The sequence below is a fragment of the Octopus sinensis genome, linkage group LG22, assembly GCF_006345805.1.
Source record: "Octopus sinensis linkage group LG22, ASM634580v1, whole genome shotgun sequence".
NCBI lineage: Eukaryota > Metazoa > Mollusca > Cephalopoda > Octopoda > Octopodidae > Octopus > Octopus sinensis.
In genome coordinates this window covers 6,070,614-6,083,477 of record NC_043018.1, presented here as the reverse complement: position 1 = coordinate 6,083,477, position 12,864 = coordinate 6,070,614, and the positions used below count along the sequence as shown (strand labels likewise).

At 41.0% G+C, this 12,864-nt stretch overlaps 1 protein-coding gene across 2 annotated transcripts in view; it reads right to left on the bottom strand.

Annotated features, from left to right (window-relative positions):
* The window catches only part of LOC115223166 (WD repeat-containing protein 91), a 56,819-nt gene extending 44,782 nt beyond the window's left edge, over window positions 1–12,037 (bottom strand). Inside the window, exons 1-3 of one of the 2 annotated variants that reach the window (XM_036512324.1) lie at window positions 11,870–12,037; window positions 5,675–5,939; window positions 2,517–2,639 (exon numbers count right to left, since the gene is read on the bottom strand). In XM_036512324.1, the coding sequence (XP_036368217.1) occupies window positions 2,517–2,639; window positions 5,675–5,939; window positions 11,870–11,992 (511 nt within the window). In that variant the 5' untranslated portion in view covers window positions 11,993–12,037. The remainder of the gene's footprint in view (window positions 1–2,516; window positions 2,640–5,674; window positions 5,940–11,869) is intronic. The other variant, XM_029793595.2, reaches the window with a different exon arrangement.
* Between the last annotated feature and the right edge of the window lie 827 nt (window positions 12,038–12,864).

The following is a 12,864-nucleotide window of genomic DNA, read 5'->3' as shown; positions in this document are numbered from 1 at the left end:
TCAGTTAAGTCCACTGGATCGCGCCTTTCTCATCCACGTGATCCCAATTGTCCTCCTGAAATCGTAACTCCACCATCGTGGAGGCCTTCCAAGTGGTGGTTTCCGCTCGCGCGAGTACCACTCGACAACTGCGCGGATCCACCGATTATCGGTGAGCCAGGCGACGTGTCCAGCCCATCTATATGGGCTGGACATTATATATATCATTGCTATTATGTTAACCAGAAGAGAATTAATGCATTCGAGCTTTGGTGTTGGAGAAGACTTTTGCGGATTCCATGGACAGTGAGGCTCACCAATGGAGAAATTCTTAAGCAGATCAGGCCAAAAATGTCGCTAGAAGCTAGGATCACCAAGCATAGATTGGCATATTTTGGTCATATTATGCGGAGAAAATCCCTGGAGAAGGACATCATGCTTGGAATGGTCAGTGGCAAGAGAGGAAGAGGCCGACCAAGAACCTGCTGGCTTGACACCATCAAGAGTGATACCGGAATGGACATAGCCAATCTGAGAGAAGCGGCCCAGGATAGAACTGACTGGAGGACACTGATCCATCGAGTTACCGAGAGTTGATTTCGACTGAGCGGATAGAGATATTATGTTAACCCTTTCATTACTATATTTCTGACCAAAATACACCCCTTATGTGTTTCAATTAATTTCTAACATAATCATAAATTTAGTCTGGTTTCATTAAACAACTATAACTTTTTTATTTATCAATATATTAACGTGAATTTTGGAAGATAATTTAATGAAATGTTCTCAACCAATTCTATACTATAATTTTTGTCACAAAGTGACTCTAATTGCAGGTAGATACAGGTAAATTCAACAAAATATAAAATTAGTAAAATTTTGTTCAAACATCGCTATAGAAAATGGATTAGCTAATATTCAATTGGGTATACAACAAAATTTTACGATAGAATTTGTTATTCTGGGTAACTTTCTGATACCCATAATAATATCTATGGCAAAATAAGCCTTAATTTCATTTAAGGTTGTGGGAAACCACAAAGTATCCTTTCTTTCGTTTTGTTTACATTTAGAGTAATGGTTCGTTTCCGCCATAATGAGTTCAAATAGGCTCATTCGAAAAAGTAAAAAGAAATAGTCTAAGGCTTTACTCTTCTGGGAAAGTCTGTGGCTTGGTCCAGTTTCTTCAGAAAAATCACCGAAAGAAACAGTTTTTAAATTTTCACTCCATTCAGGTGCCAATTCATTTTCTTTATCGCTGTCGGAGCTCTCGGATACACTGTTTTCACTTTCGGAAAATGAAACATCAGATTCATTATCAAATACCACATGCTTTTTTTTTCAGTCATAGAGTTAGATTTATGAAGGTCTTCAGTAGAAAATCCTTCGAATTCTGACTCGCTGCTTGATATAATGAAATTCGTATCCATTTTTTGTCAGAATTACAAATTTTGAAAACACAATAGGAACAAATTTCGGAAAAAAATCTCCCAAAATTCACGGAATTAAAATTACACTTCGATTTTTGTACAAAATTGTAGTTGAACTCTTTACGAAGTATAATACGTATTTTCACGAATGTACTAAAGAGATTTGCTCTGATATTCTCATTTAAATATGAATAGGTAAATTCGTGCGGCTTTGGGCGGTTTGGTCACATTAACCAAAATTTTTTCGGGCGGTTTGGTAACGAAAGGGTTAAACTGTAGTATGTCCAAATTTGGCCAAATGCATTTTTTTTTTGCAATATTTAATTTTGCTTGCAATACCCAGTTCTTTTGTCAAACTATTGTATCTCCAGCTCCTTGAGATGAAAATTGTCAAAGTATAGTACAACAGTTTTGCATTTTTCAAAAGTGTAATAAGTCCCACAAACGAAGGGTTTTGCCAACGATTTTATGCACCCAACAAAGTATTATTGATCAGCTGAAACTGTTGCTAATGTAAAAAGAAATGGAATGGTGAAACTCTTTTTACATTTACTGAAAAAGCAACGTTTTGGACTTACAACAGTTTTGCATAATAGCAACAATATGTGTTGCAAAGATAAATTAGTAGTATCATAAGAGCTTCAGTCAAAACAATTTTTTAGTGGAGGCACATGGCCTAGTGGTTAGAGCAGCGGACTCGCGGTCTATGGATTGCGGGTTCGAATCTCAGACCAGGCGATGTGTGTGTTTATGAGCGAAAACACCTAAGCTCTACGTGGCTCCAGCAGAAGGTAATGGCGAAACTTCTGCTGACTCTTTCGCTACAACTTTCTCTCACTCTTTCCTCCTGCATCTTGCAGCTCATCTGCGACGGACTGGTGTCCCGTCCAGGTGGGGAACTTATGAGCCAGGCATGGCTCGTGAAGGAACAAAAGAAACAATATGTGTGTATGTGTTTTTGTGGTAGGGTGTAAGTATGTATGTACGTATGAATATGGGCTTATAAGAAGAATATTTTGATAATCAGAAAAGTAATAAAAAAAGTGCACAAAAATTTTGTTAGAAGACTAAGAATCTTCAAACACGCATACAGAAAAAGGATATGGATAACTTGTAAGACAGCACTGAGGAAGTTGTGAAGTGATAGAAAATAGGTTTCCTGCCATTGGCGTGTGAAATGGATTGAAAATAATGGATGTTCTTCTGGATTCCGAACAAAAGGTAAAACTGGAAAAGAAGACAAAAATTTTTAAATAGACAAAAGGAAGAAAATAAAGAAAAAAAATCTAAAAAAACAAAAAAGAGAAAGTAGATCGAAGATATATATCTTACATCTTTTACTTGTTTCAGTCATTACACTGCGGCCATGCTGGGGCACCACCTTGAATTTTTAGCCGAATGAATCAACCCCAGTACTTATTCTATCGGTCTCTTTTGTCGAACCACCAAGTCACAGGGATGCAGACACACCAACACCGGTTGTCAAACGGTGATGGGGGGGGGACAAACACACACACACGACAGGCTTCTTTCAGTCTCCTTCTACTAAATCCACTCACAAGGCTTTGGTCGACCTGAGGCTATAGTGGAAGACACTTGCCCAAGGTGCCACGCAGTGGGACTGAACCCTGAACCATGTGGCTGGGAAATAAGCTTCTTACCACCCAACCACGCCTGCACCTACACGCTTACAGACACACACACACACTAAGTAGTATACTCTTTTACTTGTTTCAGTCATTTGACTGCGGCCATGCTGGAGCACCGCCTTTAGTCGAGCAAATGGACCCCAGGACTTATTCTTTGTAAGCCTAGTACTTATTCTATCGGTCTCTATTGCCGAACCGCTAAGTTACGGGGACGTAAACACACCAGCATCGGTTGTCAAGCAATGCTAGTGGGACAAACACAGACACACAAACACACACATACATATATATATACATACATATATACGACAGGCTTCTTTCAGTTTCCGTCTACCAAATCCACTCACAAGGCTTTGGTCGGCCCGAGGCTATAGCAGAAGACACTTGCCCAAGATGCCACGCAGTGGGACTGAACCCAGAACCATGTGGCTGGTTAGCAAGCTACTTACCACCCAACCACGCCTGCACCTACACACATATTGACACACACACACTAAGTAGTATAAGATATGTAATCCGAGAATCACATGGCCATCACCATGAGTGGAACTGTTAATGGAACCATAATGTTCCAGTGATCTGGTCAGTTAGCCTCCTTTATTTGCATTAATTTGTTAACATAGAATTGTATTCTATCATACTGAACATACCTGCAGGGTGTGTCTGTTTTTTGGAGGGGGACACCTATTTCAAGAGCACTAAATTACTTCTAACTTTTTTCTTTTTCACCTTACTTTTCAAATAAATAATGTCAGACACCTGTGCCGGTCACACGTAAAAAGCACCCACTACACTCACTGATTGGTTGGCGTTAGGAAGGGAATCCAGCCGTAGAAACATAGCCAGATCAGACTGGGCCTGGTGCAGCCTTCTGGCTTCCTAGAACCCAGTTGAACCGTCCAACCCATGCTAGCATGGAAAGCGGACGCTAAACGATGATGATGATGATGATGATGAGACACTAGGCTGACTCAGCAAATGAAAAGGCTGTAATTGTGGCCTAAATGCACAGCATAGTGATACAGATATAGCTTGCTTCCTCAAAGTTGCACAATCTTTCTAAATGTTTTCTTCAAGAACACAATGTACCGCCTGGTCCGAGAATTGAAACCACAATCTTGCAATCATGCATGTTACACTCTAATAGCAAGGCCACATGTCTTCACTCTCTTATTAGCAGTCATCATCATCATCGTCATCATTTAACGTCTGCTTTCCATGCTAGCATGGGTTGGATGATTTGACTGAGGTCTGACGAACCAGATGGCTGCGCCAGACTCCAATCTGATCTGGCAGAGTTTCTACAGCTGGATGCCCTTCCTAACGCCAACCACTCCGAGAATGTAGTGGATGCTTTTACATGCCACAGGCACGAGGGCCAGTCAGGCGGTACTGGTAACGGCCATGCTCAAATGGTGCTTTTTATGTGCCACCAGTACAGGAGCCAGTCCAGCGGCACTGGCAACAATCTCGCTCGAATGTTTTTTTCCACATGCCACCAGCACAAGTGCCCATAGTTGCACAACACAGGTAATGATCACTCCCAAATGGTGTTTTTTACATGCCATCGGCACGGAGGCTAGCTTGTTGCTCTGGCAACGATCTCACTTGTATGGTACTCTTAGCATTTCACTAGCACAAATGCCAGTCATTAAATTTGATTTCGATTTCACTTGCCTTCGCAAGCAGAGTTTAGTGTCCAATGAAGGAAAGGTATGCATAAGTGGACTGGTTACACCCCTGGCATAGGCCACAAAGTTATGGTCTCACTTGCGCTTGCCGAGTCTTCTCAAGCACAGCATATTTCCAAAGGTCCCAGTCACTAGTCATTGCCTCAGTGAGGCCCAATGTTCAAATCTCAAATGTCTTCTTGGGTCTACCTCTTCCACAGGTTCCCTCAACTGCTAGGGTGTGGCACTTGACTATAGTAAATGTGATTCTAGTAGTATGGAGGTGACTATGGTGAAGTGGAGATGACTATAGTATGTGCTGGTGACTACAGAGGTTAGGTTGTAGCTGTAGAATGTGTGGTAGTCATTAGAGGGGTGTGGAGCGGACTGTAGTGATTTGGTGCTGACTATGGTGGTGTGGTTGTAACTACAGTATATGTGGTTGAACTTACAGTGGTGCAGGGTGGTGTAGTGCGTGTTGTAGTAACAATATTGGAGTGGCACTGAAGCAAAATATACAGGAAACATAGATTTTACCCATGTCTTATCTTCCGGGTACTTGGCGACCCCCACAAGTGCTGATGCCTTGCAAAAAAAGGCACCCAGTACACTCTGTAAAGAAGTTGGCATTAGGAAGGGAATCTATGCCAAGGCCAATACAGAACCTGACAGAGCCCTCAGGCTCATCTGTTTTTGTCAAACTGTCCAACCCATGCCAGCATGTAAAAAGGGTAATAAGATGACTAGCACTATGACCCGGCAACACTGCTGCTACTACTACTACTACTACTACTGCTACTACTGCTGCTGCAACTTCTACTACTACTACTACTATTACTACTACTACTATTACTACTGCTGCTACTACAACAACTACTACTGCTGCTGCTACTACTACTGCTGCTACTACTGTTGTTGTTGTTAAATTTAACAATATACTTACTAAACCATTCTCGAAATTCGGGCTGATTCTGAAGCTCCGTTGTGAGTTTCTCGAAGAATTCCATTATCTTGTCATGCTTGTTGTTCTGCGTTGCATATATGAGATAAAACTTGAGGAGACCGACTTCCATTTTCCGCACTCCGGCCATGTACCGCTGGTCAAGACGTGAGAAGAGGCGTGTGTTGAGGCGAGACCAGTATTCTCGAAGACTGGTCAAGTCAAACGAGGAGATATATTGCTGTAACTGGTCCAGCAATTTGTCGACCTAAAAACAAGGGAAATGAAAAGAATACAATGAGAGAGGAAGAGAGAGAGAGAGAGAGAGAGAGAGAGAGAGAGAGAGAGAGAGAGAGAGAGAGAGAGCAGGCATAAACAAACAGAATGTGACAGTCTCACACAGATACACACTGCTGAACCATTAGGTTACGGGGATGTAAACACACCAGCATCGTTTGTCAAACAATGTTGGGGGGTACAAACACACACACACACGTATATATATATATATATATATATATATATATATATATATATATATATATATATATATATACATATATACGAGGCGCTTCTTTCAGTTTCCATCTACCAAATCCACTCACAAGAATTTGGTCGGCCCGAGGCTATAGTAGAAGACACTTGCCCAAGTTGCCACGCAGTGGGACTGAACCCGGAACCATGTGGTTACTTACCACACAGCCACTCCTGCGCCGTCATCGAAGACGGATAAATGGATAGAAGGTGTAAATGCACATTTCAGGAGTTCTTACTGAAGAAGAAGCAAGAAGCACTTCTTAACCGCACGGCCGTACCTGGAAAGCTAAAAGCAAAGGGACATAACTATTACTGCAACCATTATTTTTGCGTGCATTGCTAAAAGGCAGAAGTCCATACAGATTGTTGTTTGTTTGTTTGTTTGCGTTCAGGAAGGAGGGAGAGGAGAGATAGGGGGGGGGGCATTTTTAATCGCTTCGATCGAATCTTTCAGTACATGACTGGTGCATATATTTATTTTATCGATCTTGGAAGAGTTAAAGCGACAAAAGTTAACTCCTGTAAGAGCTAAACACAGAACGTAAAGGGAAGTAAGTCTGTAATTTTCTTTTTTTTTTTTTAAAGTGTTCCGACAGCAGGTGCGTGGGTAGCAAGTCACAACAGCAACAACTACACGGATGGAAGCACATGCAAATGACCGTGATTTACACAATACCTATTTCTTTATTGCCCACAAGGGGCTAAACAAAGAGGGGACAAACAAGGACAGACATAGGTATTAAGTCGATTACATTGACCCCAGTGCGTAACTGGTACTTAATTTATCGACACCGAAAGGAGGAAAGGCAAAGTCGACCGCGGCGGAATTTGAACTCAGAACGTCATGGCAGACGAAATACCTATTTCTTTACTAGCCACAAGGGGCTAAACACAGAGAGGACAAACGGATTAAGTCGATTATATCAACCCCAGTGCGTAACTGGTACTTAAGCTATCGAGGCCGAAAGGATGAAAGGCAAAGTTGACCTCGGCGGAATTTGAACTCACAACGTAACGGCAGAAGAAATACGGCTACGCATTTCGCCCGGCGTGCTAACGTTTCTGCCAGCTCGCCGCCTTTGATTTACACAATACGGACAGGTCATTGTTATCTAGGCCTTCACACACACACACACACACACACATATATATATATATATATATATATATATATATATATACATACATACATACATATACATACATGCGCACACACAGACATACATATGTCAACGTGCACGTGATGCCGTAATCTAACAGTGGCTATTTTAAAATATAGTGTTAATGGGAACATTAATTACATATGCACACATAAACAAGTGCGTGTGTGTATTTAGTCACGAGAATGCTATGACATCAAACTTCTTGCTCTGGCATTGATAAACTAATTAACTCTACCAACACCACCACCATCACTTTATCTCTCAGCCTACATATCTGTCAGTCTATCTATCTATCTATCTATCTATCAGTACCTACGACTATAATTAATTGAATTTATCAAACGCAAACAGGACAGATTATTAGGAAGAGCTGGCAGCCATATGGTGGCAGCCATATCTCCTCTCTTAAACGGCACAATATTATCGCTAAATAAATAACAAAAAGAAGACACATTGTACAACTTGTTTTGTCACACGCTATGTCTAAACTAGGTGTAAAGATATGTGTGATGAGCACGATTGGAACGCCTTCGACAACATCTCTGCTGGCCAAGGGCTAAACAATAGTAATACAAATTCGCCACTTGTTAGAACTAGCAAAGAAATCTCCTTCAAAGCATGTCTTGCTGTCTTAAAAATAGCAGGAAGCAGTTTGGATAATTTTATCCATAAATATCCTCAAAGAAGATGGTATGGTCACGGCTGGGGTGTCATCGACTAAGTCTGTTCGATTAGGATTGCCCTGAGACTAAACGATATAAGTGAAATTCACAGAACAAAAGACGAAGGCAAGAGTATAAACAACAAACAGGTGTATTAGTTTGACGCTCGGGTAGTTGAGAAAGTCTTTTAAGTTTCGAGCCTACGCTCTTCAACAGAAAGGAACACAAGGAAATAAACAGAGAGAGAGAGAGAGAGAAAACTGAACAATAGTTTCAAAGTCTTGTGAAGTGTACGTGTTTATGTATGGGAGTAAAAAGAGGAACAGGATATGTATATTGATGATCCGTTTGGCATATAAAGTTTTGCAAGTGTGTGTGTGTGTGTGTGTGTGTGCGCGCACACGCTTTGTTTCACTAAATTAAACAGGTAACGTTCGACAAAATGTATTTCATTCGTCAAATCTGGTCTGCAACAAGACAAGACAGAAAGACACATAAATAAAGATGAATGTAGTGGAAATGTGTCTGTGACCTGGAATTAGAATATACCACGTAACATATTAATAATGGTTAGGGCAGCGGCCTCGCGGTTGTAGGATCGTGGTTTCGATTTCCAGACCGGGAGTTGTGAGTGTTTATTGAGCGAAAACACCTATAGCTCCACGAGGCTCCGGCAGGGGGTGGTGGCGATCCCTGCTGTACTCTTTCGCCACAACTTTCTCTCACTCTTTCTTCTGTTGGCCTGCTCGCTTAGCCAGCGGGGTGGCGTCATTTCAAGGCTAAAACAATGCGAAGCGCATTGTGACCAGCGATGTGTAGCACAATCTGATAGCCTGGTCAGTCACGGTGATATTGATAACTTATTTATTGTATCTAGTAGTATCGATGTACGGGAGGTGCTGAAAAGCTCCTGAATTTGGGTAAAGTTATGATTTTAGTCAACGTATTTCCCTCTCAGATTCACACATTTATTGCAGCAATCCTTCAGTTTTTTTCTAAGCTCTGTAAAAGAACTTGGAAGGTTGGGCTTCCAACCAGGCCCTTCGCGACACCCTTAATGCCGGGAAATTTTCAGCATCCCCTCGTATTTCTACCGCAAGTCACTTGTTTCTGTCAGCTTGTCATACTCTAACCCCTCATCACCTAGTACAAAGCCACCCCTTTCAATACCACTCCACCTCTCAAAGGGTCTTTGCCTTGCAAGTTATTTGGTCACCTCGCCGGTGCTGGTGCCATGTAAAAACCACCCAGTCCACCCTGTAATGTGACTGGCGATAGGAAAGGCATACAGCAGTCCTCAGGCTTACCAGCTCCTGCCACGCCGTCCAACCCATGCCAGCATGGAAGGCAGACGTTAAATGATGATGATAAAGAGTAGTATCAAACAAACAGAAAAACAACTGTGTATATAACGGTATGCGGCGAGCTGGCAGAATCGTTAGCACGCCGGGCGAAATGCTTAGCAGTATTTCGTCTACTGTTACGTTCTGAGTTCAAATTCCGCCGAGGTCGACTTTGCCTTTCATCCTTTCGGGGTCGATTAAATAAGTACCAGTTACGCACTGGGGTCGATATAATCGACTTAATCCGTTTGTCCTCTCTGTGTTTAGCCCCTTGTGGGTAGTAAAGAAATAGGTATTTCGTCTGCCGCTACGTTCCGAGTTCAAATTCCGCCGAGGTCGACTTTGCCTTTCATCCTTTCGGGGTCGATTAAATAAGTACCAGTTACGCACTGGGGTCGATATAATCGACTTAATCCGTTTGTCTGTCCTTGTTTGTTCCCTCTGTGTTTAGCCCCTTGTGGGTAGTAAAGAAATAGGTATTTCGTCTGCCGCTACGTTCCGAGTTCAAATTCCGCCGAGGTCGACTTTGCCTTTCATCCTTTCGGGGTCGATTAAATAAGTACCACTTACGCACTGGGGTCGATATAATCGACTTAATCCGTTTGTCTGTCTTTGTTTGTCCTCTCTGTGTTTAGCCCCTTGTGGGTAGTAAAGAAATAGGTATGCGTGTATGTATGTGCGTATTGTGTTGGGTGTGTACGTATGTATACATGTGTTTTGAGCCTGGAAAATAGCAGGATACTACACAGCACGCTAAATAACAAAAACACGTCCGATTAGTAAAAAAACCAGAGTATGAAATTTACAGTAGCTCATATTTAAATTCCGTGTTTATTAAATGATGTATACAATGTAGTACGTGATTTAGAGTGTATCGTGACACTTGCATAACAGAACTGTATTAGTTTCAACACAAGATCTTTGATCATGTCACTTATCAAGCTAATAAATACATACACGGAATGAGTAATCATGTTGGCTTAGATACAAACAACGGGACTTATATACACCCTTAACCAAATATATACGCATGCACATTCATATATATGTACACATATGTACATACAAATGCACGTCTATATATAAGGAACTACCATTATCACTGGTATACAAATTTATAAGTGATTTGTAACTAGTTTAAGTGCCAACACACGAAACTCTCGGTCCTAGAGTCAGCTTGTTTTAAAATTATTAATTATATATATTCTTGTTCCTGTTCGTATCACCAAATGTATATATATATATATATGCGTGTGTGTGTATATATATATAGATATATTATTACTACTACTGACAGCGATGTGTTATAAATATATTTTTGTTTACGTTCAATAAGCATATTTAACTCGCATAAATGTATAATAGATAGATAGATAGATAGATGATAGATAGATGATAGATAGATGATAGATAGATAGATAGATAGATAGATAGATAGATAGATAGATAGATAGATAGATAGATAGATAGATAGACAATCAATATGTAAACGAAACAAGGATAGATAATGAGAAAAATCAAAGCCATTTGGATCCAGGATTTACAAGTTAAAAAACGAAATAACAGAAACAGGATGCGTGAAGACAACACAAGGTGTTTTAATAACAACTTTGAAGTGGTTTAGACGTATAGCAAGTTAATTACAGAATAAAAATTTAAAAGGAACAGTTAGTATTAATCAATATAATTCTAAGACATCTACAGGTGTATAGTGGTGGTACTATGCAACAGAAATCGTAAAATTATTAGTAAAATAGCTCTGGAGGTGGTGATGGTAGAATTAAAAGAAAAGTGATAGGTAGGGGTACACGCACACATATCAAAAGTAGACACTCATTATATAAGGTATATATATATATATATCCGCCGATGTTGATTATGCTTTTCATCCTTTCGGGGTCGATAAATTAAGTACCAGTTAGGTACTGGAGTCGATGTAATCGACTTAATCCCTTTGTCCTGTCCTTGTTTGTTCCCTCTATGTTTAGCCCCTTGTGGGTAGTAAAGAAATAGGTATATATACATATCTGCCGAGGTCGACTTTGCATTTCATCCTTTCGGGGTCGATAAATAAAGTACCAGTTTCGCACTGGAGTCGATGTAATCGACTTAATACTTATGTCTGTCCTTGTTTGTCCCCTCTATGTTTAGCCCCTTGTGGGTAGTAAAGAAATATATATAATGTATATATACATATGTGTGTGGGTGTGTATCGTTGTGTAAGTATATTGTTTATGTTGTTGTTTGGCTGAAACGGGTAGCAGAGGACAGATTGCAACTGATTCGTCGTCCCCGCCCCAGGTTTTAGCACAAGAACCAAGAAAAAGCCAACTGTGATCATTCATCCATAGAACTGGAACCGAAGCGAAGCGAAACCGAAACCATCATCATCATAATCATGATTAACATCAGCAAATAGTAGCAGCAGGTGCCCGACATCAAAGCTTTATGAGGTACATATAGACAGATATATATAAATACGCGTATGCTTACCCGGAGTCCTTTCTCTTTCTCATTCTTCAGTTCCAACTCGAATGCACGGAAAGAAGAAGTGAGGCCTCGCTGTAAAAGATATTCTTTCACCAATTCGTCGACATGAGTTGCTGCGGCCGCCATCTCAGCGACTGCAACGCCCTCTACTGGAGTCGCTCGCTAAGCATCTACTCCCCCCCTCTCTCTCTCACTTTCTTTCTGCTTTCCTCTGTGTGTGTGTGCGCGCGTGTGTGTGTGCGCGCGTGTGTGTTTTTCTCTCTCTCTCTCTCATTATTATATTTTCTCTCTCGTTATTCCCTCTCTCTCTCGTTATCCCCTCTCTCTCTCTCGTTATCCCCTCTCTCTCTTTCGTTATCCCCTCTCTCTCTCCTTATCCTCTCTCTCTTCTCTCTCTCTCCTTATCCTCTCTCTCTTCTCTCTCTCACCCTCTCTCTCGTTACCCTCTCTCTATCTTCTCTTTCTCACTCTCTCTCTCTCTCGTTACCCTCTCTCTCACTCTCGTTATCCTCTCTCTATCATCTCTCTTTTTCCAATCTCTCTTTCGTCATCCTATCTCTCTCTCTCGTTACCCTCTGTCTCCTTCTCTCTCTCTCATTACCCTTTCTCTTTCTCTCTCCCCTCTGGTTGATTGATGACAAATCTTTTACAAGCCTTCTCTTGTACTTTAGCTGTGGAAATTCTCATGATTAAAGAGGGAATTTCACAAGAAGGAAGATGATTGCCAATGCTTACTGTTATTACTAATATTGTTTAGACCGAAATCAGCACAGAGTTATGACCAAAGTCGCTCCAGCCACGACCATCACATCTATTTGAATATGCATATCTGTACAAGTTTACCCCCTTACACGACTTTGTTTCCTCATAACTTTCAGAAAAATGCATATATTTTAATGAAAATTCTTTCAATACCTTTCGGACTGTGTAGATTGCGATTATATTGGAATTTAGCGGGGGGGGGGGGGGAATAAAAATTGGTGGGTGCCCATTCATCC